Raw genomic sequence first — 24,519 nt, forward strand, 5'->3', positions numbered from 1 at the left:
ACACGTAAGTTGACTGACTCACATAAAGAGAGAACAGAAGAGCTTCCGAGACCCATGCAGGGAAGCTAACATGGGCCTCTCGGTGTGGCGTGGGGCCGTGGGGACAAAGGCTTTTTGGGTTTTTTTTTTCCTTTCTTTTTTTTTTATTGTAATCATTGTTCAAGTACAATTTTCTCCCTTTTACTCCATTCCAACCCACCCACCCATCCCTCCCCACTTCCCTCCCATTACCACCCTCCCCCTAGTTTTTGTCCATGTGTCCTTTAAATTTGGAACAAAGGCTTTTCTTAATGAGCTTCTAAATTGTGTGAAGGTGAGAAGCTACCCACAGGAGCACTGGCAGGAGGAAGGCCGGAGAGTGAGCTACTGGATGGAAATGGGGCTTTCACCCATGGTGGGGGGGCACATGTGGACTTTGGGTACGTACATGGACCCCACAAAAGGAAACCAAACTTGTTCATCAGGAAAGGGACCACCCCCGCTCACCTCAGCAGTAAGCTGACTCCAAAGAGAGAAAATGTGCAGGGAAGACCCTGGGAAGGTAGGGGCTGTGGGTGGGTGGTAAATGGTGAGACAGAGAAGGTACCACCTAAGTTCTGGAATATCAGGAGAAACTTCCCAGAGACAAGGTGGGAGCAGATGGGCCCCGGCTGGGTAGCTCGGTTGGTGAGAATGCCGTCCTGATAGGCCAAGGTTGTGGGTTGGATCTTCAGTCACTGCACACACAAGAAACAACCAATGAATGCATAAATAAGTGGAATAACAAATCAATAGTTCTGTCTCTCTCAGAGACAGATAGATAGATAATAGAAAGAAAGAACGAAAGAAAGAAAGAAAGAAAGAAAGAAAGAAAGAAAGAAAGAAAGAAAGAAAGAAAGAAAAATTTCTCTTAAATGGGAGTGTATGAAGAACCCATCCTGTGTGCTGGATGTTGGAATGCTCTCTCCCTTTGAGAGAAAAAGCTAATGTGTGGGTGTCCAATACATGAAGTCTCAGCCACATAAAACACAATTTTTTAAAGATTTTATTTATTTATTTTTAGAGAGAGGGGAAGGGAAGAAGAAAGAGAGGGAGAGAAATATCAATGTGTGGTCACTTCTAGCACACCCCCCACTGGGGACCTGGCCTGCAACCCAGGCATGTGCCCTGAACAAGAACTGAACCAGCGACCCTTTAGTTCACAGGCCAGTGCTCAACCCACTGAGCCACAGCAGCCAGGGATGAGCTACATAAAACTTTGATCTTCTCCTCCTACATGTGCCCAGCTCTGGAAGATTCTTGAAACAGCAGCTAGCAACTAGAAGTTTAGTGAAGAAAAGATAACGAATAACGATGCCCTTCTCCTCAACACTACCTCTTAAGCATGATTCAGGCCCAAGTGTGGGGAAGGAAAGATCCTTAATGTTTTGGGAGACTGAAGCTGTGTAAGTATTTGGACTAGCTTCTTTATTACCTGGATATATTCTGCCCAATATTTTATCCTGGGGCAGGAAAGAACAATTCCACAGAGAGTTTGTTTAAAGGAATAATGATGAGGTGGAATAAAATTTCTACTTCACTCTGCAAGGTCCCATAAATGATCACAACCAAGACACGCTGACACCACTAAGTCAGGAGGGAAGAAAATTTCTACTGGGAAGACTAAAGATGCCGGTTCGACACGGCGGCGCCCCCTGGCGGTGTGAAGTGTAAGGACTTCTCTGGGTGCCAGGAATTACTCAAGATGACCAGAACGACTGATAACGAACAGCTTCCTTCGCAGGGAAAACCTGGCACCAGCCAAACCCGTCAACAGCTTCAGGAGGCTCCTGCCGGTAGTGAGAGTCATCAAAAACTGCACGGCTCAATCTTCATCAGGAGTAAGTAAAGCCCCTACGAGAAGAGAGAAAGGGAGAATTTGGATGATTAACACCATTAAAGCGACTCAGAAGGGAGCTGGAACGGGTGCGGTCAGCACTGGACGCTGGAGCAGTCAATGCCAGGGGCTGGGGGCTGCTTGGTGCGCGCTGCCGGACTCAGCTCAGGCCTCCAAAGGACGAATAAAAAAAATAGTCTTTAAAAAAGGGCCATGTCCTCTCACAAGCATGACAGACACCAACAAGGTGGGCTTCCCAGGAAACGTCACAGTGTCCGGGGTCACCATTAACAGAAGAGCCCCACAAAACGCTATCTCAGAAGGTGCCTGCACCCCATGCTTATCGCAGCACTGCTTACAGTAGCCGAGACATGGAAGCAGCCCAAGTGTCCGTCGGTGGATGAATGTATAAACAAGATGCGAGATATATATACACGCATATATCAGCCATAAAAAAGAAGAAAATCTTTCCAATTCAACGATATGGACGGACCTTGAGGGCACTGTGTTAGAAAGTCTACTTTGCTTTGAACTTCATTTTGCCACAAGTAGCCATGCAGTCTTAAGCAAATTGCTTTGTCTCTTTGAGCTTATTTGTTTTATAAAATGAGTCAATAACACCTATTTTATAGTACTCTGAGGATGAAATGAAGTACCTGGGTAAAAATCCCTAACTTAGCTGGGTATCTGGCAAATACTCAAAAAAATGAAGCTCCTTCTTTTCTCTTCCCCCCACATGAAGGGAGGTGAAATCCTATCATTAATGTTTGTTTAGCTGTATCCTGCCTCATGCCAAGCAATATGCCAAATTGTAAGAAACACTCAGTCACTGAAGAAATAACAGTAGCTTCATACATAGACTTGCTAGCAGTCTTCACTTCCTGGAGGAGCCGGCCTACATCAGGTGACCATCACACACCCTTCAACCAGACAACCCTGAACTTTAATCCCAGCTGTGCTACTTACGTCTCCATCCCCTCGTCTGAAAGAAGGAGCAGTTGGTACACTGCCTGGTATACAGCAGGTGTTCAGTTAGTATTATTTTCAGTAATATTAATGGCCAAAAATGTCACCTGTGTATTATTTTTGTCAACACGTATGATGGCTAATTATTATTCACATCCTTATTGCTGTTGTCTTGGGAACCATCATCAACCTGGTGTAAAGCTGCTAGGGGCGCAGTGAGGTTGCAGTGGCCAGCGCTCGGAAATGTGTAGCCTGCAGCCTAAGTCACACGTACGGAAAAGTCATCACCACTGTTGGGTAAATGGATCTGTTCTCTCCCTTGTCAAGAAAATGACACCTTCACTAAGATTATATATGATTTAATATCACCATAGGGATGCGGAGGCGGCCTTATTATATTGCACTTAATTTAATCTTTAATATTATTTTTCTAATTTGCAGTTTCTGTAACCTCACAGCTATATTCGCAATCGAGGTCTACGGCGTGATTCCCAGGTAATAATAACTGTGCCTCATCAGCTTTAAAGATGGAGGCTGTAAAAGACATGGGTAGCAGCTAAGGAGGAAAAGCCCCTCTCCCATTTTCCTGGGCCCCTACTATCTCCGCCCTGTATGTGATGTCCTAAAATTGTATGTATCTGTCGTACCAAGGACACATCGGGAGGGAATTCCTGAGAACTGTGGCTGCAGCCAGGGTCCTTTTTCATCCCCACCCCCCCCCGCACCCCCGACACACTCAGCAGCTTCCCAGGAAACATGTCTTTCAACTCCACCCGGGCAGCGGACGGGAGACTGGGGCAGTGGGACTGGAGGGGACAGTGGCTGCACCCGCACTGACCCTGAGTCAGCCCCAGACCAGCCGCCATGGTCCCGAGACTTCCAGAAGACTGACTGGAAAAGCATTTCCCCGCAGGGCACACCAGTTTCTTTGGAGAGCAGATAAAGTTTTAACTGGATCTTAAAGTTGGGGCCAAAAATGACTTTGCTTCGCTGTTCTGGGCCTGGGGGGCGGGGGGGGGGGGTTGTGGGGTTTTTTTTGTTTGTTTTTGCCTTGTGACATGGTAACCAAACATGTAAGACAAACCATTATTTATGGCCCTACTTTAAATATTACTACCTCCTCAATTTGTTGTGCTAATGGAGGTTAATGGTGCGAATAATCTGCAAATGACATAAGCCATGTGTTGTTTCTAAGGAACTTTGGGAAACCTGTGTAGCCTTTTTGCAGCAACTTCACTCATTATATTGATCACACTGTCTATTTTCCTGCCTGGTCAGCCTCAAACACTGAACGGTAAACATTTTGAGGTTAGACAGGATGTCTTATTCATCTTTGTTCTCTGTCAGTGAAATCATAGCTAGCCATTCGGAAGGCGTTTGACTACATAAATTAACAACAACCAAAGTGAACAATAATTTCTAATGACCATTTTTTGTCTTTAAATTTCAGTCCAAGCGGCTACCTGGTTGCTTCTTTCCTCTTCTTCCTGATGCTGCTGTTCTTCAGTATTCTGGTTTTGAGCTACTTCCATTATATGAGGATTTATAAACAATATCTTTTTGAACCACAGTACAAAATGCGAAGAAAACAAAAGAATAGTTAGGAAAACAATGAAAGTTGGTTTACCAGGGATATTCAAATGTAAGAGTAGATAGGTACTGTGATGTCTTAGTGTTCCCTCTTTGTCTTTTTAGGGCTTTTATACCCAAGTTACAATTCTTTATATTAAATTTTCTTTGTCAACTTCACTAGTGTGGTTTCTGTCTCCCGACGATCACCCCAGAGAAGCCCCCCTGTTGTGTTCAACTCCCCCTTGCCTCCTTCTATTTAAATGATAAACTAATGAATAAATACATACTTTTTTTTTTCCTGTCTCCCATTGGATTGTAAGCTTCACAAGGGCAGGAGTCATGTCTGTTTTATCATGAGATACTAGTGATACGCAGTGACTGATACATAAAAGGTATCATTTAGTACTTGCCCAATGAATGCATGATGAATCATTTCAGTTATTGTCAGGTCAATACCTAAATTATATAAGTGATACGATTTATTGCATCATCAGACAGTAAATTCAGTTTTGTACCTGATGAACGTGAAGTGTCCACGGGACATCTGGGTGGTGGGCAGGCCATCAGCTCCTCAGAGATGTCCGCATCCAATTCCCTGACCCTGTGAATATATTACTTTATTTTGTCCCATGTGGGAAAAAAGACTGTGCGGAAGTGATTAGTTAAGGACCTTAAGAGGGCATCACCCTGGATTACCCAGGTGGGCCCAGTGTAATCACAAGGGTCCTTCTGCTCAAAAGGGAGGCAGAGAGCAGAGAAGACGTGATGATGGAAACTGAGGTCGGGGCCGTGCGGCCATGAGCCCAGGAATGAGGGCAGCCTCTAGAACTGGACAGGGAGGAGTTTCGGGCCTGGGGCCTCCAGAAGGAACACAGTCCTTGATTTGTGGGCCTAAGGAGACCCACTCTGGACTTCTGACTTCCAGAACTGCATGATAACTTGTCTTTTACAGTTTTGAAACCACTAAGTTCGTGGTCATTTGTTACAGCAGCAACAAGAAACTAATCCATCTGGCAGAGAAGTCCAATAGGCTGCAGGTTATCCTGGCCTAGTGGTCGGGAGAGAAGGGAGTTGGAGATGCAGGCATCAGATCAGACTCTGCGGCGTACATCGGCAGTTTCAGTGGAGAGGGTGGTGAGACCAGAAAGGGCAAAGGACGACTGTAGAGTGGGAGGCAAAGTGGGCCAGGGGGTTGAGCCAAGCAGTGTAGCTGGAACTAAGCGGAGTGTTGATAAACGGTGACTTCCCCCACACCTGTCGTTTGTGCAGTTGTGTCGGGGAGAAAGGAAGGCCACCGTGGGGACAGGAAACAGAGCAGGGTACAGCAAAAATAAACTTTAAAACGTTGTCCCAACCTGTCTGAGGACAATTAACAGTCAGGCACGCGGCACTCACTGTCACTCGGCAGAGTTTTCCCAGCTTCACCCCTTCTTCTCTCTCCAAATCCCTTCCACTCCTCCTCTACCCTCTCTGACTTTCCAATGACCCTGCTGTCTCTCATTCATTGAGAAAATCAAACCAAATCAGAAAAGAACACCCTCGTTCCCCTACCCCCAAATTTCTAACCTGCTTTCATTTCTCTCTGCATCTGTTATGCCATCACTATGCACCTGCATCAACCTTATATGCTGTCACTATGGACAAAGCATCCTTCCTACTAAAGGCCAATCCCTCCACTTGTACACTGGGTGGACCTCTTCCCCTTCGTACCTTGCCCTTGGGAATCTCACTGTCTTTCTTACATCACCAATTTCTCCCCCGCCCCTGCCAATTTTTCTCTTTACACATATACCTTAATACTATCATTTTTAAAATGCCCTCCACTGACCACACAGGCCTATCCCATCATTGCCCTAAGCTGTCATAGTCTCCATTTTTTCCCCTTACATTTCACTCCCCAAACCATTTCCATGTTTTTTGGATTCCACTCCTGCCCTGAGATTGCATAGGTCAAGGCTACCAGTAACCACCCTATTTCTGCTGAGTCTGATAGTCCTGTGGCTACTGTGTAACCATGTTCTCCTGCCACATGGTCCCTCTTCCTCCTCCACTTGACCTCTAAATGAAGGGGACAAGAGCTTTATCTTTGGTCCCTTTTGATGGGGGAACTCAAGAGTTAGAAAGTTGTAGCTTTAGTTATAGTTAATAGGCTTAGTGATTAATGCATGTAGAAAGCTCTTGTTCCAGGATCTGGAATTTATGACCAGATCTACCCTGACTCCACAAGACCCGCAAGGAATTCAACCTTGGCATAAGTGATGGGGACGGTTTCTGAGCCATTGTACTCCAGGGAGGGAACATCTGCAGAACAGGATGCAGATCCTCAATCACCAGTCAGCTGATAAAAGAACGCCAGGAAATTGCCAGACGGCAACTTTCATCTGATTAACCTTTTCCTTGAATTCCAAACCCCTTACCTACTTTCTTCCTGAATTCCAAGTCCCTTACATACCCTCTTCTCCTTATAAAAAAGGTCGGCTTGAGATGAGGTATAAGACAGGCTTTAGGGTACACAACCCACCGCTTTCTCAGATGGCTGGCCATCTGAAGAAAGTGCCCCAAAAGATTAAGTCCTTGCTTGTCTCTACTTACTGGTTCTGGTAGTGACAGCACAAACCCCTGTCTTTCCACTTTCATTTTCTCTCTCTTTTTTGCTTCATCTACACTTTTTCCTCGATAATCCAATTCATCCCATGGCTTGCAGTTTATCCAAATGCCTACTTGATGTCAACATTTAAAAGGTGCCTTCAACTTAACATGACCAAACCATAACTCTTCACTTCCCACCTTCCAACCTGTTCTTCCCAGTTTTCCCATCCTACAAATGGCACCACCATCCTCACAACTTCCCAAGCTGCAAATCTAGAAGTTATCCTTGAATGTTCTCTCCCCCTAACAAACTCAACACTCAACCCATTAGCAAATCTTCTAGACTCTAATTACAAAATAGTCCAAAGATCTCTAATTTTGTGTCTCCCACTACCCTCAGTATCTAAGCTACCTTTTGGTGTACACTTGTGGAGTGGCTTCCTAATTAGCTGAATCAATTAGCTCTGAGGTTTCCTTTCAATGGAATACTTGTCCCCTGATATTTGTAAGGCTGGCTTTTTGCCATTCAGTTCTCGGCTTAAACCTCACCTTGTCAAGAGACCTTTATGCTGCCGCCGCTCTAAGATTACTCTCCATCAGTTCATCCTATTCTGTGCTCTGCAAAGCACACAGCGCCAATGTTTTGTCCTCCCTCCTGTTATTAATGTGTTCCCCGGGGCCTACAACACTGCCTGGAGCATAAGAGACACACAAATATTTGTTGAATGCGTGCAAAAGCACCAACTGTGTGTGCTAGGGCTGTGCTAATCTGTGAGTACTGTACTCTTTTCCCATCTCAGCAGGACAGTTTCTTAAAATGTAAAATTCCATCTTGAGGTTTAACTGGGTGCCTGTTACACCCCACCCACCACCAGTAACCCACCTTCCTCTATTTCTTCGCCCCCGACCCTTGCAAAAAGAAAAGTGAGAAGAAATTTGGATAACAGGTCATTATTATGGTCTTCGGCAACATCTCGTTGGCTTCATCGGGCTCAAGGTCACAGAAACTAGCAGCAGCACCAGTAAAGACGGGTCGAAGACCATAGCCTTTAGCCGGAGCCAAGGGCAGACCGCAGGGAAACTGGCGCAGATCCCAAGCACTGCCTGCTGGGAACTGTAGTCTCCCGGGAAGCCCTGGCCCGAGAGGGTCGCGACCCGCGCGGCATGCCGGGAACTAGAGTTTCCCTGGAACCCCGCTCCTCCCAGGTGGAGAGACGCGGAGGCGGCGCCATTTTAGGTCCTGAGGTGCGGCCGGGGAGAGCCAGAGCGCAGGCGGGCTCCGCTCGGGCGCCGGGATGGCTCCGCCCCCGGGGCTCCCGGCGCCCGCCTCTCACCCAGGCCCCGCCTCCCCCCACGTGTCTACCGCCTAGGGGAGGTGCCTGAGCCCGAGCGGGCCCGCCAGCGGTCGGCCCCGTCGGCGCTGAGGGTCCTGTCGGCGGCGCCCGGGGGCGACCCGGCTTCCCGATGGTCGTGCGCCGGCTGCCGCGGGCCGGGCTGTGCGCTTAGTGCCCGGCTCTGGCCCCCTGAGGCGCCCGCGGGGGCGGGAGCGGCCTCGGCCCCGCGGAGACGGAGCGGCTGGAGGACGAGGCGGCGGTCGCGGGGAGGATGGGGGCTAACCAGTTAGTGGTGCTCAACGTGTACGACATGGTGAGTGCGGCCCCTGGCGGCCCCGGCCCGGCGCCGGCGTCCCCTCGCCGCCTGGGCTCGGACCCCGGCCCCATCGCTTCCTGCCTCTCCTCGCCGCCTCCGGCTGAGTTCCCCGGGGTGGGGGGGAGGGGAGTATTATTATCTTCTAATCCTCCAGCCGGGTAGTGCTGCCCAGTCCGCCCGAGGGCTTCGGCCAGGGCTCGGGTCCACTGCAATCTCCCCCGAGCCCCCAGCTGGGCTCGGACCCGGCCCTGGGCCCTACGCCCTGGCGGACGAGCACTGTCCTTTCCGCAGAGCTTCCGTCGCGGGTCTCAGTTCCACGGCCACCACGGGGACCCCCGGGCTGCCCGCTTCCCCCCGTCGGTTGCCCGCGCTGCCCGCTCCCGCGCTGCCCTGCTTCTGCGGAACCACACGTCTCTGGTGGTGCCCAAGTCCCCGGAACTCGCAACAAGCCCCTTGTCCAGAGAGTCCCACCCGTCGAGGTCCGTGCCAGCGTCTCTCCTCCAGGGCGCACAGCAGCCACCACCCCCTTGCCTCCAAGGCAACCTCATTCAAATACGTGAGGCTAAAATGTATCAAGAAAACAGCCCGGCTGAATTATGTCTAGGTGCTTTCCTAGATTCTGAAGACCACTTTCCAGGTGATGCAACAGGTACCTGACGTGAGCACAGGAGAGGGAAGGGCAGGACTTGTTTATTATGTCATCGCGTTTGGAAGCACAGAGAAGGAGTCCAAGGATTCATTTGCCTGTAATTGTACTTGAACTACCGGGTAGAGCGTTGTCGTTGCAGTCAGATGCGTGCTTGGGTTTGTTGGCTTTTGGCACTTAGGTTTTCTACTTTCTTGCGTTTCCTTAAAATTTCTGGTAAGTGGATTGGCAAACAGAAAAGCCCCCTTGATTACTTTTCTTGCCTTGAGGATGTAGAAGAACAGAAGGTCTTCTACAGAAGATCCTCTACAATGCAGAGGTCAGAAGTCCGGGTTCCCATCCACGGGTCTCAACTTTTTCTTCCCTTGCATTGTGTATGAGTTTCTGAGTTTACGGTGTAACATTCTGGGGAGAAAGGAACTCCCCTCATACCCTGGGAGTTATGTCTGCAGGGGCTAGAGACTGCTGAGGATTTGAGGTGAGTTCTCGGTCGTGTTCACGTGAGAGCTCGGAGGTCAACACATTGAGAAAAGTGAAACACGATAAAGTTACAGACGAATGCACAGAACTAGAGGTCCCCGAGCAACACGACGCTTGGAGGTCTTCGGCCGTGTCACTGGTTAAGGGATAATTCTCTACATTTAAACTTGTTGTGCTCAGCTGGATGCCTTTATTTTTCAAGACTTTTATTTGACCTTTTACTACTTTTTATTCCCCAACCCAGTGATCTGAACTTGTATTGTGTTTATTCGAGACTCTTACAAACCATCCCTGAAATTTCATTCTGCTCTCGAGCATGCCGGGTCTTCTAGAGTGGTAAACCCCTCTATCCGGTGGACCCACGCAGTGGCCAGGAGTTTCACAGCCTAAATGAAATCCGTGCGCATAGAGGAAGAGAGTAGTTTTGTTTTTTAAATAAAACCGAAAACACTTTCTTTGGCATATGGTGGGCTTCTTCACACCCTGGGTGTTCTGTGAATCACAGAAACCATTGCTGATTGTAGTAAATGTGTGCAAAGCGAGATATGGGAAAACCAGTATATTTTAAAAGGGAGGAATGTTCTAAAAGACGTTAACAGATTAACTTATTAAGAAGGATCTTGTTTCTCACGTCAGTTTCATAAAGAGGTCCTTACAGAGGGAGCCGGTAGAGAAAGGGGTCAGTTAAACCTGCCCAGATAACTAAAAATAGGGAGGGTCTGGAACCTACACCACAGTCTGATTCATTATTTTCTCTACTGAGTGTTCTCATTTTTATTTCCTGCATATTGCTTTTTCCTCTCAAGAGGGAAAAAGAAGCATATGACAGAAATAGCTGAATTACTAGACTTCTGAGAAACTTGCCTTGGTATGTTTTTTGGAGGGCTTCAGTTTATGATTGTCTTAGGTCACTCCTTCAGGAACCTACAAATATCTACTTAATTACAACCCTGTAGAAGTGGCAAAAATTGATTATCCTTCCTTCTTTAAGGGACTTAGAATACCATAGGAGAGGTAGAAGAGTAGTGACAGTTCAGAAGAGAATAGCATGATTTGGGTAAGAGCAGAGCAAGATGGTAAGAAGGGGACTCCATGAGGCCAGAGGCTCAGGAAACACTGGGAGGTGAGACGGGAAGCTCAGGCTTGGTAGGAGCTCCACAGGTGGAGACCTGTCTGCTGGACGGGATGGCGGGAGCAGGAAAACACAGGTTGGGTTTGGGAAATAGCAGCCGGTCCAGAATCACTGGAGAGCGGGATGCCTGAAAGGAGAGGAAGCTGAAAGCTGGATGAGAACTTTTCTTAGTTTGGAGCTGGAATGAAGGGCTTGGGGGGTCTGTGAGCCAGGGGGTCGCACTCAGAGTTTCTGTGGAGCAGCATGGTGAGAGTTGCGTTTTAGAATTAAGACCAGTGGGTGGAGGTAGAAATGTGTGTCTATTACACTCATTTTGCACAAGTCAGTATTGGTTTTTGAAACATTTTTGCTTCATGTCAAGGGCATACTCCTTTTATCTTTGGTAATACTGCCTGTGCCTCACAGATGCCTTTGATGGGGACTGGTGCCACCTGCACCGCCTCGCACGTCAGCTGCCTGTCTAGTCCCACCTTTGTAAACGTGCACTAATAATCAGTTTCTAGGGACCTCTTGCCACCAGGACCCTTGTGCCTCCTGTCTGTGAGACTGTCGCCTGCTCCTGTTCACTGGATCAGGAGCTGCTGATCATTTCTTTTCTCCTGTAACTCTGCCACATGTACAGAATCATTTTATCGGGGTCACCTGTATTAATGTCTCGTGGAGAAAGAGTATAATCCTCATAAGGTTACCTAATCTTCCACCGCGCTGCTAAATTATTGCTTGCCACCTTCTCAGTGATTATGTTTCTCTTTGTACTTTGGGGTAATCTGCCGCCAATAAAACGTGTCCTGGAGTTATTGTCTGAGCCTTGGGAATGAGGTTATTCACATATTCCTGGCTGACTGGCCCACATAGTAAAGCACGTGACTCAGGTTAATTTCAGTTGCCAGGACAGTCTCTGGAGTGGTCGCTCCAGCACAGGGTCTTCTTTTGTCACGGTTCCAGATGGTGTGCTTTTCAGATTATCTCAGCTACTAATGCATTTTTATAAAACAAAAATATATCATAATGTGGTGTTTGTAGATTCATTCTATAAATTTTTTTTCTATTTTTAAATAGTATTCGAACATCTTCAGAGTCAAGAGTCTTAGTCAAAAAGAAACATCTAGAAATTTTCAAGTAAGGAAATTTTGATCTGGACTCCTTTCTTTTGACACCCCTGCCCTCCCCCATAACCATTAGAATCTTCTAAGAGGAAGTGAGGTCATGCAGATGTGACGGGATCCCACTTCCCATACGTCAGCAGAACTAAGTCAGACTTTTTGAATGTGTTCCAGACTCATCTAAGTGTACTCTTCACCTAAGTGATTCTGTAATATCTCTGAAGCAATGTGTCCAGGAACAAACTCTCCCTTTCCTCCTTTCTCCACCTCCGATTCTTCCCCTTTACGCCATCCAGCAGTCCTCCCCAGCCACCCCCCATCCCAACCTCTCTGTTGTAATTTTATCTTGATAACTAGCACCTTCTCTTACTTAGTTTCCCAAGGCAGAACCCTGGGAGTGAAACTAAGTTCCTCTTCGTTGCAGACTTTTATACTCAGTTAAGCCACCAGCCCTGTCCCTGTGTTTTGGTTTGGTTGGTTCCTTCTGAGAGTAGCAGAGCTTCACAGTCGGTGGCTGAGACCACAAGGTGCGCAGGTCCACAGGTCCACGGGTTGGCTCCGCAGCGCAGCCGGGCCATCAGGCACCACGACTGTGCATCCTTCTCTGCTCTCCCCGCACGTTGGCTTTCCTTCTTGGTTGTGTCCTCGGCGTTGTGAAATGACTGTCACAGCACCAAATACGGTGTCCTCATTCAGCAGGACATGAAAGAAGACAGGTGAGGAGGGCCTTTCTCTACACGCACCTCTCTCTGGCTAGAAAGAAAAGGCTTTGCCAAAGTCACCTCCTTTTCCAAGGGACTGGCCACAGGTGTCCCGCAGGTGACTGCAGTGGGGCTGGGAGAGAGGCTGTCCAGCCGCCCCTCTCTGGTGATAGGGGGTGGGGGACAGGGAGTGGTCTTGGCTAGTAGCTGGGGGCCCGCAGTGGCTGCCACGTTTGTTTTCCTGGGGATTCCTTAAATTGGTTACCTGATCCTCATTTCCACTGCTGTTTCTCAAGTTCAAGCCCTCATTATCCATCTGCACAATATTAAAGCCTTTCTGCTAGTCTCATTTTCTGGTGTTACTTCATTTTAATCCATCTTCCTTTCTGTTACCAAAGGAAGCTTTCTGAATCATAAATGATTGTGCCATTCTTCTGCTAAAACGTCATCCACAGGATAAAGTCTAATGCCCTGTATGGTGTAATCCCTACCTGACCGTTAAAGGCACATCTCATACCGACCCCCCACTACCTCCCACCCACCCCGACACACCTGATGCTCACATGATGAGGTTTCTCAGTGACCCAAGCAGGCTGGGCATACCGTGCGCACCTCGGGATCTTCGCATGTCCTGGTCCTTCTGTTTCTGAAATGTCCTGTGTCAAAAGATGACCAGCGCAGCCTCGTTCTTACGGCTGTAGCTTGGCCTTTCTTCATCAGACTCGGGTGAGCCTCCCTTCCATGCCCTGGCTGTGCTTTCTGTGTGTCTCCCTCACTGTGTGTGTCTGATTCTGTGCCTCCCTCTGGACTGAGTCCCTCGATAGCATCACACTGTCACCAGCGTCTACGACATGGCTGTCACTGGAAGGTGTTCTGTAAGTAACCATTTGCCACTGAGTGGGTTTCTGATTGGGCAGTTTCGTCAGGAAAGGTGGCGCTACTTAAATAGCGTGGCATGGTCATCTGATCCCCCTTGCTTTTGTGCCAGATACCTATTTCAGTATTTTTTTTCTTTGTGCTTTTACTTAGCGCACTGCTGGGTTTTAGCTTTTGTTGGAATAGGTGACCAGATGAGAGGGGGAGGGTCATGGGAATGAGACACAAAAAATGTCAAATGCTCATCCTTTTTGTAGTTTTTTGGTTTTTGGGTTTTTTAAGCACTATGGGACTAGGCTGAGGAAATGTTTTTAATCTGTTTGTTTTTTGAAATTGGGTCTTAGTCACTCCCTGGAACATAATCTTTCCGAAAACATTGTCAGTTCCTGGATTTTAACATAGATTGAAGAGTTAATAGAAACTAGTCTTACTTTCTCTGACCAAGTTTGCATCTTGGGCCAGCACCACTTCTGCCCCCTGTGGTGGGAACGGTGACCCAGAGTCTGGCTGAAACAAAGAGAGGGCAGTCACGGAGCTGTCCTCCTACATTATCTATGGCAGTATCTGTGTTTATTTTTTGGTTTCGTTTATATGAAAAAGGAGTTCAACCTCTGTGTATTTGTGCTCTGTTGCTGCATTAAAAACTGCCAAATGCCGAGCCGATGTATCTTCTCACTCACGCCTAGGTCAGATCCCAGTGGGCTGGGGTGTGCTCTGCTCCAGGTCTCTGGGCTGGAAGGACAGTGTCAGCCGCCTGGGCTCTCGGGGCAGATCTGCTGCCAGGGTCACTGCGGGTGTCGGAGAGTTCGGTGGCTCGTGGTTGTAAGGCAAGAGGGCTCGTTCCTTGCTGGCTGTCAGCTGGGACCTTCTCCCAGCTGCTTAAGGTTTCTTGCATTCCTCACCTGCGCTCATCATCTTCAGCAAAAACGCGTTGGGTCCTCCTTGATGTTCAGACTTGTCTGTCCTCTTCTGCCGCACTGGTTCTGCCTCCGTCTGGAGAAAGTTCTCTGCTTTTGATGGTCCATCTAACTGGATGGGACCCCTATCTTAGGGCTCTAACATTAGTCACATCCACAAAGGCCCTTTGCACAGCAGGTAATATACTCCCCGGTCCTGGAGCCCTTCTGCCCACCATGCCACCTGTGAAAGGTGTTTTGTGAGTCCACGGATGTCCGGCGTTCCCTGTTAGCAGTCCCTTGACATGGCATGGAGTAAAGACTGACGTGGGGTGGAGAGTTTGAAGTGTTCAGAAAAATGAAGAAGGGAGCTCTTTCGCGACTGGCAGACATGCAGACGTGAAGGGCCCAGCATCCTGGTGACTCCAGGCCCCTCGGCCCACAGTGGCTTAGTGCCTGTCCGTTCTGAGGCCACGCTGATGGTGACGGGCAAAGTGAGCCAAACAGAACTTAGTGAAACCTGTAAATGAAACACATTTAAACACCAAGAAGAGCCCGTTCCAGGTGATCTCTTTCCTTAAGTGGGTTTTTCTTACAACAGGGTGGGCTCGTGCTTTGCCTTTGTTGGCCCTCAGGTTTTCCACAGTTGTTATGTAAGTTAGAGAACCACATTGTGGTTTTAAGTGCCCCCCAGTTGGTTAACAGACTTTAAAGGGGAGACGGCTCCCGAAGCCCTGAAAGTGGAAGAAAGGCAGAAAAACAATGCCGGGAGATGAGATACCTGAAAATAATTTTGTTTCGGTTTATCTAGAATGTGTGTTAGAATATGACTGTGACGGTCCCCTACCTTAACCATTAACTCACAAATTAATTAATTGGCCCCACATTATTTGAAGTAAACATCTTTCCTCACTAAATTGTGATGTCATCTTTGTCGTAAATACTAAATTCTTGCCCATACAGATTTGTTGAGTCTGCACATCAGTCACTCCCCTATTTTAATGGTTAAAATTTCACAATACCATGTGGCTGGGCCCATTTCCTTTGATTATTATTCCTAAATTTTCCAGACTATTACTCACTTCCTTTTCTATGAATGCTTTATAAGACTCTCCCAAAAAACGCCTTTATAATCTTTTTTTAAATTGTGTTTAAACACATGTACCATCTCCCACCTTGCCCACCCTTAGCTGCAGAGGTCAGAAGTGTGCTGTCACGTGGTCGTGCCGCCAGTCAGTCGCCAGAACTTCTTCATCTCGCCGAACTGAAACTCTGTCCGTCCCACAGCTCCCGGCTGCCTCATTCCATACACCCCATTACCTCCATCTTGCCCCCTGTCTCTGAACCTCACTAGATAATTCCTGAAAATGGGCTCATACGGCGCTTGTCTTTTTATCACTCATTTCACTGTGCATAGTGTCCTCAAGGCTCATCCACGTTGTAGCTTGTGTCAGAGTTTCCTTCCTTTTTAAGGCTGAGTGCTCTTTATTCCATTGTGTGTGTACACCACATTTTGTCCAGCAGTTATCTGTCTGTGTCCATTCGGGCTGCTTCCACCTTTTGGCTGTTGTGAATACTGCTACTAGGAGTGTAAGTGTACAAATATCATTTCAAGCGCCTGCTTTCCATTCTTTCCGGTGTATACCCAGTAGTCCATCATTCATTTTTAAATTGGAATCACACTAAACCTCTAAGTTAGTGTAATAGGTGGCTCATACATCTGAGCCGTCTGTTGACAGAATAAGCTGAATAAATGAGTAAAACCTACGGTGCACGGAGTCCAATAGGGCTAAAGAAGGAAACAGAGCCAGGAAAGGGGAAGGACAGTGAAGACCCGGCCGGCATGGTGCAGTTTCCAGCACAGTGTCCAGCAGGGTGGCCGAGCAAGGCCTCGCCCAGAAGACGGAGTTCCTGAAGGGCGAGAGGGGACGCCAGGTGGCTCTCTGGGGAAGGGGCGTTCCAGCAGGGAGTTCGCGAGTGTGAAGGGTCGGTCAGGCCATGTGCCTTGTCTCTCTGTAACTAAATGTACAGCAGGAACAGGAACGTTTTAGGGGATTTCTGAGTTATATCCTCAAGTAGATTAATGAGGTTCGTGGAGAGCAGGTGAGTGCCCAAGAAGGAACAGTGTGAGATCAGGATAACATTCCACAAAGGCCACGAGTACCGCTGCCGAATTGAACACCGCAGTGGGCGTGACTGAGCCACACATTGAAAACGGAAGGGAAACATCAAGATTTAGAAAAGCTCTCAGACCTGCAGCAAAAGGGTCAGTGTCAGCATCCGGAAGGGTCGGGTGCTCGGCAGAACTTTTTACGGTTAGGAATGTTCCGCCGAAGCATGGCTCAGCCTGCACATTTCACGCAGAAAGGAAAAATCCACAAATACACACAGGCAGAAGAGTTGCTGGAAGGGAACGAAACCGAAATGACTCCAGACTTCTCTTTCATGACACTGAAGCTTAAATAAAACGGAGCGTTCGCTCAAGGGAGGCCACTTCTGCCTGGACACTGTAGCCACTCACCTTGTCACTCACGTGCCAGAGGACACAGACAGGACCGGGTGCCTGTCGGGCGTGAACTGGGAACTTGGGGGCTTAAGAAGGAGGCAGTGACAGTTTAAAAGACAAAGCCGCGGGCATCCATACTTGTTTCATGTAAATTCTAGTTTAGTACACACGGTTGGAAATAATACTCCTCCGAGAGCATGAGCATGGTGTTTAAAGAACTGTTTCAGATTATACTGAGCAAACCTTGGGTGAGGCAGGAGGCAGAGGCACCCAGCAGCCCTATAAGAGATGAGCTGGTGGATAAAATTGATTCTTGTTGGTGTTGGAAAATTGTAGTGGAGTGTGTGTAATTTTTTTTAAGTAAATGTAGGTATCACTGGGATCAAGTCAGATCTAGACGGGAAACAGCAGAATGTGTAGAGTATAAGAGAAAAAACGAAGAAGAGTGTAAAATGAAGACAAGTAGGACCAAGCAGATAAATCACGAAATGACAGTAAATAAATTAAAATCTCCTCTGAGCTATTAAGTGTGATTATAGTGTCCTCTGCCTTACAGAAATTTTAAACTGCGTGTGGCCAGCACTGTTGTTGTTGGTGACCTTTCAGCTTCTTTGTCGTTCCTAGAGTGGCTTTCCTAGTCCAGAATCGTAGGGACAGCCCACACGTTCGTTCGCAAGTGCAAAGCCACTTGTCCCAGCACTGCTTATCCAGTGACTCATGGCCCCTCCTGTTAGTTAGAGGTGTGTGTCCCATTGACCCTGTACTGCCCTGCCTGTCATCGTGGCTACATAAGCCTGTTTCTGGACTTTCTTTGCTTTCATCTATTTAGTTGCTTCTTCCTGCACCTTTATCAGGTGTTTAATTGCAGTACTTTTGTATTTTGATATCTGGTGGTAGAGGTTTCTCTTACTCTCTTTCAGAATTTTATCTTACATCGTTTTCCAAATAAAATTTAGAATCAATTTGTCAAAAAAAAAAAAAAAAAACTCACTGCAGCCCTGCCTGGTATGGCTCATTGGATTGAGTGCTGACCTGCTCATCAAAAGGTCACTGGTTCAATTCCCAGTCAGGGCACATGCGTGGGTTGTGGGCCAGATCCCCAGAAGCGGGCAAGTGAGAGGCAGCCAATCAATGTATTTCTCGAATGTTTCTCTCCCTTTCTTACTCCCTTCCCCTCTCTCTAAAAGTAAATAAACAAAACCTAAAACAAGAACAACTCACTGCAATTTTAAATGTAATGACATTAAATTTATGAATAATTATGGGGGAGAATGGATAGATTTACAACATTGCATCTTCCCGTAACAGTAAGAGGGACAGTTTTTGAGTGATTTCCTTATGCCAGCCATAGTGCTAAGCCACTCCTTTCTGTTAGTGTCCCTTTTGAAGATGATGAAACAGAGGCCTAGTTGAAGAACCTGCTGAGAATCCTGCTGCAAGGGGCGGGGCTCTTGCACTCGGGCTGCGCACCTGACCACCACACCAGGTTGCTGCTCCTCCCCTCCCTGGAGAGTCCTGTTCTCCCTCTGTCCTAATCTCACACCCCTCTCTAAACTGCCTTCCACTCTGTGCTCTCTGGAGCTCAGGAACAGGCAGTGAAGAAAATGATCCCCCAGGTCTGTGAGCATTTCTGTGACAATTCATTTTATGTGTCAACTTGACTAAGCCAAACATAGTTTTTAGTCTAACACCAGTATAAACGTTGCTGTGAAGGTAGTTTTTGGATAACATTTAAACCAGTATACTTTGCCCTGGCTGGTGTGGCACAGTGGATTGAGTGCTGGCCTGTGAACCAAAGGGTGGCCAGTTTAATTCCTAGTGAGGACACATGCCTGGGTTGTGAGCCAGGTCCCCAGTAGGGGGCGCTCAAGAGGCAACCACGCATTGATATTTCTCTCCCTCTCTCCTCCTTTCCCCTTTCTCTAAAAATAAATAAATAAAATCTTTTTAAAAATAAAAAATAAGCCAGTAGACTTTTAGGAAAGCAAGTTACCCTCCATAATGTGGGTGGGCCTCATTCAGTCGGCGGAGCACCCCAAGAACAAAGACAGGTCCCCTAAGGAAGAAGGAATTGTGCCTGCAGAGGAGGTGGGTCATCACCTCTGCTGGGTCTCCTGCCTGCCACCCTGCCCTGCAGATTGCACACTGCCATTCCCGCAGTCCTGTGAGCTGTTTCCTTCATCCCTCTTTCCCTCCTCCCCCATCTGAACTAGACCCTGTGGCCTACCGGCCTACTGGCCTCAGCATTCCCTCTGTCATACTTGGCTGGGAACCCTAGTAAAACTGAACTTGCCCTGCACTCTCCACCTCAGGAGCTGCGTGCAGCCAGAGTAGAACACACCCATACTGACTGATCTCACTCGGAAATCCTGACTGCAGTCCCCAGGAGGACCCTAAATGCTCTCTGGTGATGCTTCCTTCTTTCTCTGGTCACCTGACCTTCCCCCACTGCAAGACGACAACAGGTTGTCTCTCACACCCTCCCCACTCCTCACTCTCAGCTGATGACCTCACTGCTTATTCCACCTAACGGGCGGGTGGGGGCGCTGAAGAGAGTCTCCCCATCCTCCCGCCACCGCTGTTCTACCACCACTGTCCTACAGTTGTCTGCCCCCCTCCTATTCCGTGGGCTGCACTGAACCCCTGTGTCCTCATCTGAGGCCAGCCCTTTTGAAGAATGGAGCGGCTGCAACCCCGCTACTGTCATTCCAGTCAGCGTGTGGATGTGCCGCGGTGTGACCCGGTCCTCACCTCTGTGAAGTGCAGAAAACCAGTGGGCTGCTCCAGTATTAACTCCATTCGCCTCCACCGGGACGTACTGTGCTTGCAAACTACACCGTGTCTTTTGTAGTCACCTTCTCCCAGAAATGTGCTGTGTGACTTTTAAAAGACTGACAAATAAGCAAGTAATTCCTTCTTAAAGATATGCTGGACTCAGCTGAAGGTCCCCTAGCACATGCCCCTGGCAGCCATTTCTCCTCCACTCTGCCATCTCGCTCACTGCGGACTGCTGAGCCACTCACTGTGTGACAGTGGGCAGGTCATTTGCCCGAACCCCTTAAAGTGATTTACATGTCTTACATGGATCGTTCTCATTGTGAAGAACAAAAGTAAGTGAAAGTACGTTTTAGAGTGGCATCAAAAAATGAGTTATTAATTCACTATATATGCACATATTTCTGTTTCAACACTTACCAAAGTGTGACTGTTTACATTCTTAATGAGTTCCTGTGCAGAAGGGCTGTGAATTAATCATCCTGTACCACCCGCGTCTGAGAGCCCCTGACGCATGGAGGTGTGCGTATGTTTTACTGAACCACAGTTGTCTGTCTTGCTTTGTAGCTTTGCCGGTAAGTAAACATTTAAAATGAAATTTATTGTCTGTGCTGTACACCTGAAACTAATACAAAATGCTACTGAATGTAAACAGTAATTGAAAAAAATAGTCTTAATTAAAAAAAATAAAATGAGATTTAAGCAGACACAGGAAACCCTTCCAGAACAGTGTTTCTTTCTGTTTTATCCTGGAGCGACCAAGAAACACACGTTATACGCACACGTAACCAAAAGCAAATGTTAAGGAAAGGCCTTGCTTTGTGTGATGCCCTCTGATTAGTTCATCATTTTTTTGTTCATTTAAAACAATGCCAGTTCATTTAAAATCACTAAAGTGCACCCCATCACTAAGGGGTGCAGTCTGCAGTTTAAAAGACACCTCTCAAGAAGGCAGGCTTCATGAGAACAGGAACTTTATGTTTACGTCCAAGCTGCTGCTGCTTAGCACATAGTAGGTGTGCAATAAATATTGCCAGAATGAGTGGAAGAATGGAGCGGTTCTTTTCCATAGGTCGCAGTTAAGAGCAAAACAAAGGGAAAGCATTACCGACTCCTTGCTGCATGTCAAAGCATCAAGTGTTTGAGCGGTCTACTGGGAAGAATTCGATACGCTAGCATCATGGAGAATGCAGGATTGAGTAAGGCTCAGTCTCAGGCCTCAACACTGTTTAGAGCCCAGTCCAAGGGGATGGTCAAGTACAAGCAGGCCTTAAAAGAAGTTTCAAGGTTTTACCAAAATATTTGATACCAGCCATAGACAACTAAAGTTAATGGCTGCTAGGAGAGGTTTTTCCGGCACAGATGTGGTTGTGGGACCGAGGGCCGGTGGCAGCACCGTGCCTCACCTGTGTCTCATCTCTGGTAGAGCAAACGGGGGCTGTATAAAATAGTTCCATCTAGAAATGATCAAGGGGTGTTTGGCTCGCTGCTGGTTTGACTGATAAAAATCTGTGCTCCTTGAAGTCACAGCAGTCCTGCATGTAGCTTGTTGTGCATCCTGAAAATTACTTCTCTTGGCAAGCCCAGTAATTTGCTTTTAAAAACTAGTTTGCCTGGTTGATAAAGAGGAGGAAGCTTTAGCTTTATACAAAAGACATAACATACCACATTTTCCTTTGTTTTAGGTTATTATGTAAGTACACAGTTTTGTGTACTCACACTCATGAGTTTAGGACAGTGCTTAGGAGCTTTTAAGACTTACAGTCCTTAATCCAGCCAGCTTTAGGCTAACTTCAACATTCATCATTCAAACTGGGGCTTGAGCAGAAAAGAGGGCGCTGGCCGAATAGTTAAACTGAAACAGATGGAATTAGGGACTTGCCCCACTGGACTAGCAAGTGCAGCCACCCTAGCTGTAGTGCGCATGTTAATGTTTGGCTACATTGTCTTGAAAAGAAAGAAGAAGAAACTTTATAGAACATTTACAGAACTTGAAACACTATTAACTAGAAATTACTGGCAAATCTTTTGTAATCAGGAGAGATTACTTTCAACGATTGAAAGTATAATCAGCAATTTATAAATAACATTGTAATAAAAATGTCTTATATAAATTTTTCTAGGATCTAGAGAGTGATGTGTTTATTTTAGATAATCTCTAGTAGTGAAAAAACTGAACATTTTCTTAGAAATAATAATAACAGAATAGAATCTACTCTTACAGTGTGAAGCGAGGTAACAGACAGCCCTGCTGGGTGTACTTGATCTCATCTAAAAAAAGAGACTAGAATATCTCAGTTCATTCAGTGAGGGTTTTTTGACTGGGCTTTATCACTAGCCCACCCCAAGGCACCACAGGCAGCATTTTAATATAGCGCACTACTGAAGAGCATTTGCCGCACGGTTTTCTGGGACTTAGCCCAGTGGTACCGGAAGGACCTTACAGGGTAGTGTAAGTGTGAACATCAAAGACAGTCTCATATGAGATGACACTATAGTAATTATCCCACCATCGCCACCAGTTATAGTTTATTTGGATTTTTAATTCAGTAATTGAAACGCCTTCTCTGTTCCAAGCACCTTTTTATGGGAGGGAATTAAGTGAAACACTTGCTTTAATCCCCGTGAGCACTGGGTCTAGTTTTTTAGAGGAAACAGTCATACTTTGTACTCACATCATTTAATGCTACCTTCTGAGGAAATCAGGCCCAGACCCCAAGTGGTTGTATTAAGTGTTTTAAGTTCCAGAGTCGGGAGATAACATTTATTGTTTTGTTGCTGGCAAACAGGAAGCATCAAATTTTATTAAATCGATAAGGCAAATCACTGACGAAAATGAACTTTAATGAAAGTTCTCTGTCAGAAGAATGCTTTAACATTTTAAAAGTATATGACTGCAGTGTAGCACAGTCCGTTCTCCTACAAACAATACTTTAAAGTAATAAATAGACATATTTAGGCCATTTTTTTTTGCATTGAAGCAAAATTGGGCTCAAAAGTAATTGTACTGATGTATGTATTGCCTTCAACACTTATTTTAAGATGGTAATTTTTCTCTGTGACTTGTTTTCTCTTGTCTTTTATTATATTAACACTCAAGAATGCTCTGAAAGGCTTTCTAAACCACTGGTTGGTGCCAGAGGAGGTGGAGTGCATGGTAGTGGTCCTTCCTTGACCCTCTTCTGTATAGTTAGCGTCTCCGTGGTCTTAGGAGAGGTGAGGCCAGAAGGTCCCGGCACCAGAATGAGATGGGATTCTCCGGCTCTCTGCGCGTGTCCCTCATGACTGTATACCCCTCCTGCAAAACCACGGCCTTTCCTACAGAGACCTTTTGCTCAGGTCTGCACTTCTCAAGAACATGAATAATTGCTTGTGGGAGTCTGAGAGTAGAGTCAGCTCTGCCATTGTTTGCTATTCAGTTTGTTTATTTTTTTAAGATTTTCTAAAAGATTTTATTTACTTTTGGAAGGGAAGGGAGGGAAAAGAGAAACAGCCTCATGCGAGAGATACATTGATCTGTTGTCTCTCACACGCCCCCTACTGGGGCCCTGGCCTGCCACCCAGGCATTTGCCCTGACTGGGAATCAAACTAGCAACCTTTTGATTTACAGGCCAGCACTCAATCCACTAAGCCACACAGACCAGGGCTTGCTTCAGTTTAGTGAGTCCAGGTTATTTGACATGCACTCCTGAAGATTCTTGAAAATTCGGAGAATTAACAGCCAGAACTGATCTGCTAGAACAAAAATATTAGGGAAGGGTCATATTGTCAATAAATGTATGTGTTTGCTACTGCTAACAATTAATGTTTACTGTGGGTCAGGCACTCCTCAAGTTCTGTGTTAATCGTTCGTTCATTCATTCAGCTTGCACAGTAGCTCTCTGTGGCAAATAGTATTTCTCTTCATTTGATAAATACAGAGAGGAGAAGTGTGTTCCCCGGGTCACACAACTAATAAATAGTGAGGCCAGAGTTTGAACCAAGATGTTCTGGCTCCAGAATCTGAATTGGAATCATACTTTTGAGACAGATTGGGTGCCTTAAAAAGGTATCGAACACTTGTGAAAAAAATAAAGCAAGGAACCTCAGATTCCTGACACACAGTTCAGTGTCTCTTCCATTCCAGTTCAAATGTGTCAGCTTGTAATATTTGGATCAGCCTTTTCTGGTCCAAGCAGTAATCTCTGAAACAAATTCAAACGGAGTAGAAGCAGTGTCCTTGGGGCCTGCACCAGCGGAGGGGAACTAGGGGGCTTTCCCAACTGACCCTAAGGGAAAGACAGCCTGACACTGAGCTGACCGAATGAACCCTCCACACAGACGGTTTGGGTGGGTGGCGGACATGCAGATGTTGTGGTGACTCTGCTGTTGTTTCATGGTCTGAGGGATGCTATTTTGCGGTAGCAGCAAAGCCAGTTGGCTGGAGTACTGTTTTCCTTTGGTATGTTAGGGAGGCTTTAAGAACTGCAGACTAACTCAGATGAAGACATCTGATTCCTCATAGAATCCCTGAGGGGTTAGCCAGTTGTCAGCACTGGGTGGCCTTGAACGCAGGACCTCATTTTGTGGGTCTGCCCGAGCGTTCTGGGTCACCCGCATGCAGCATGGCCTTGGTGTGAGAAAGTGTCGGAGGCAGCTCGGGGCCGCTGCAGGGAACTGCATCGCAGCCTCCGCAGTTCTCTTGGAGCCACGGGCGTCCTTAAACTTGTCTCCCAAGCACTAGCTGTACTCTTGCATTTGGACCAAGCTCTAGGAATGCAAGTGCTCGGTT

At 46.9% G+C, this 24,519-nt stretch overlaps 2 protein-coding genes across 3 annotated transcripts in view; both read left to right on the forward strand.

Annotated features, from left to right (window-relative positions):
• CATSPERE (catsper channel auxiliary subunit epsilon) overlaps positions 1-4,425 on the forward strand; it is a 57,069-nt gene extending 52,644 nt beyond the window's left edge. Inside the window, 2 exon segments of the mRNA XM_045817791.1 lie at positions 3,263-3,316; positions 4,272-4,425. Of these exon segments, the coding sequence (XP_045673747.1) occupies positions 3,263-3,316; positions 4,272-4,425 (208 nt within the window).
• A 3,825-nt stretch (positions 4,426-8,250) lies between these two features.
• Positions 8,251-24,519, forward strand: part of DESI2 (desumoylating isopeptidase 2) — a 32,050-nt gene continuing 15,781 nt past the window's right edge. Inside the window, exon 1 of one of the 2 annotated variants that reach the window (XM_045861283.1) lies at positions 8,251-8,629. In XM_045861283.1, coding sequence (XP_045717239.1) covers positions 8,588-8,629 — 42 coding nt within the window. In that variant the 5' untranslated portion in view covers positions 8,251-8,587. The remainder of the gene's footprint in view (positions 8,630-24,519) is intronic. The other variant, XM_045861273.1, reaches the window with a different exon arrangement.

The sequence above is a fragment of the Phyllostomus hastatus genome, unplaced genomic scaffold, assembly GCF_019186645.2.
Source record: "Phyllostomus hastatus isolate PE091 unplaced genomic scaffold, TTU_PhHast_1.1 phas_contig_148, whole genome shotgun sequence".
Classification (NCBI taxonomy): domain Eukaryota; kingdom Metazoa; phylum Chordata; class Mammalia; order Chiroptera; family Phyllostomidae; genus Phyllostomus; species Phyllostomus hastatus.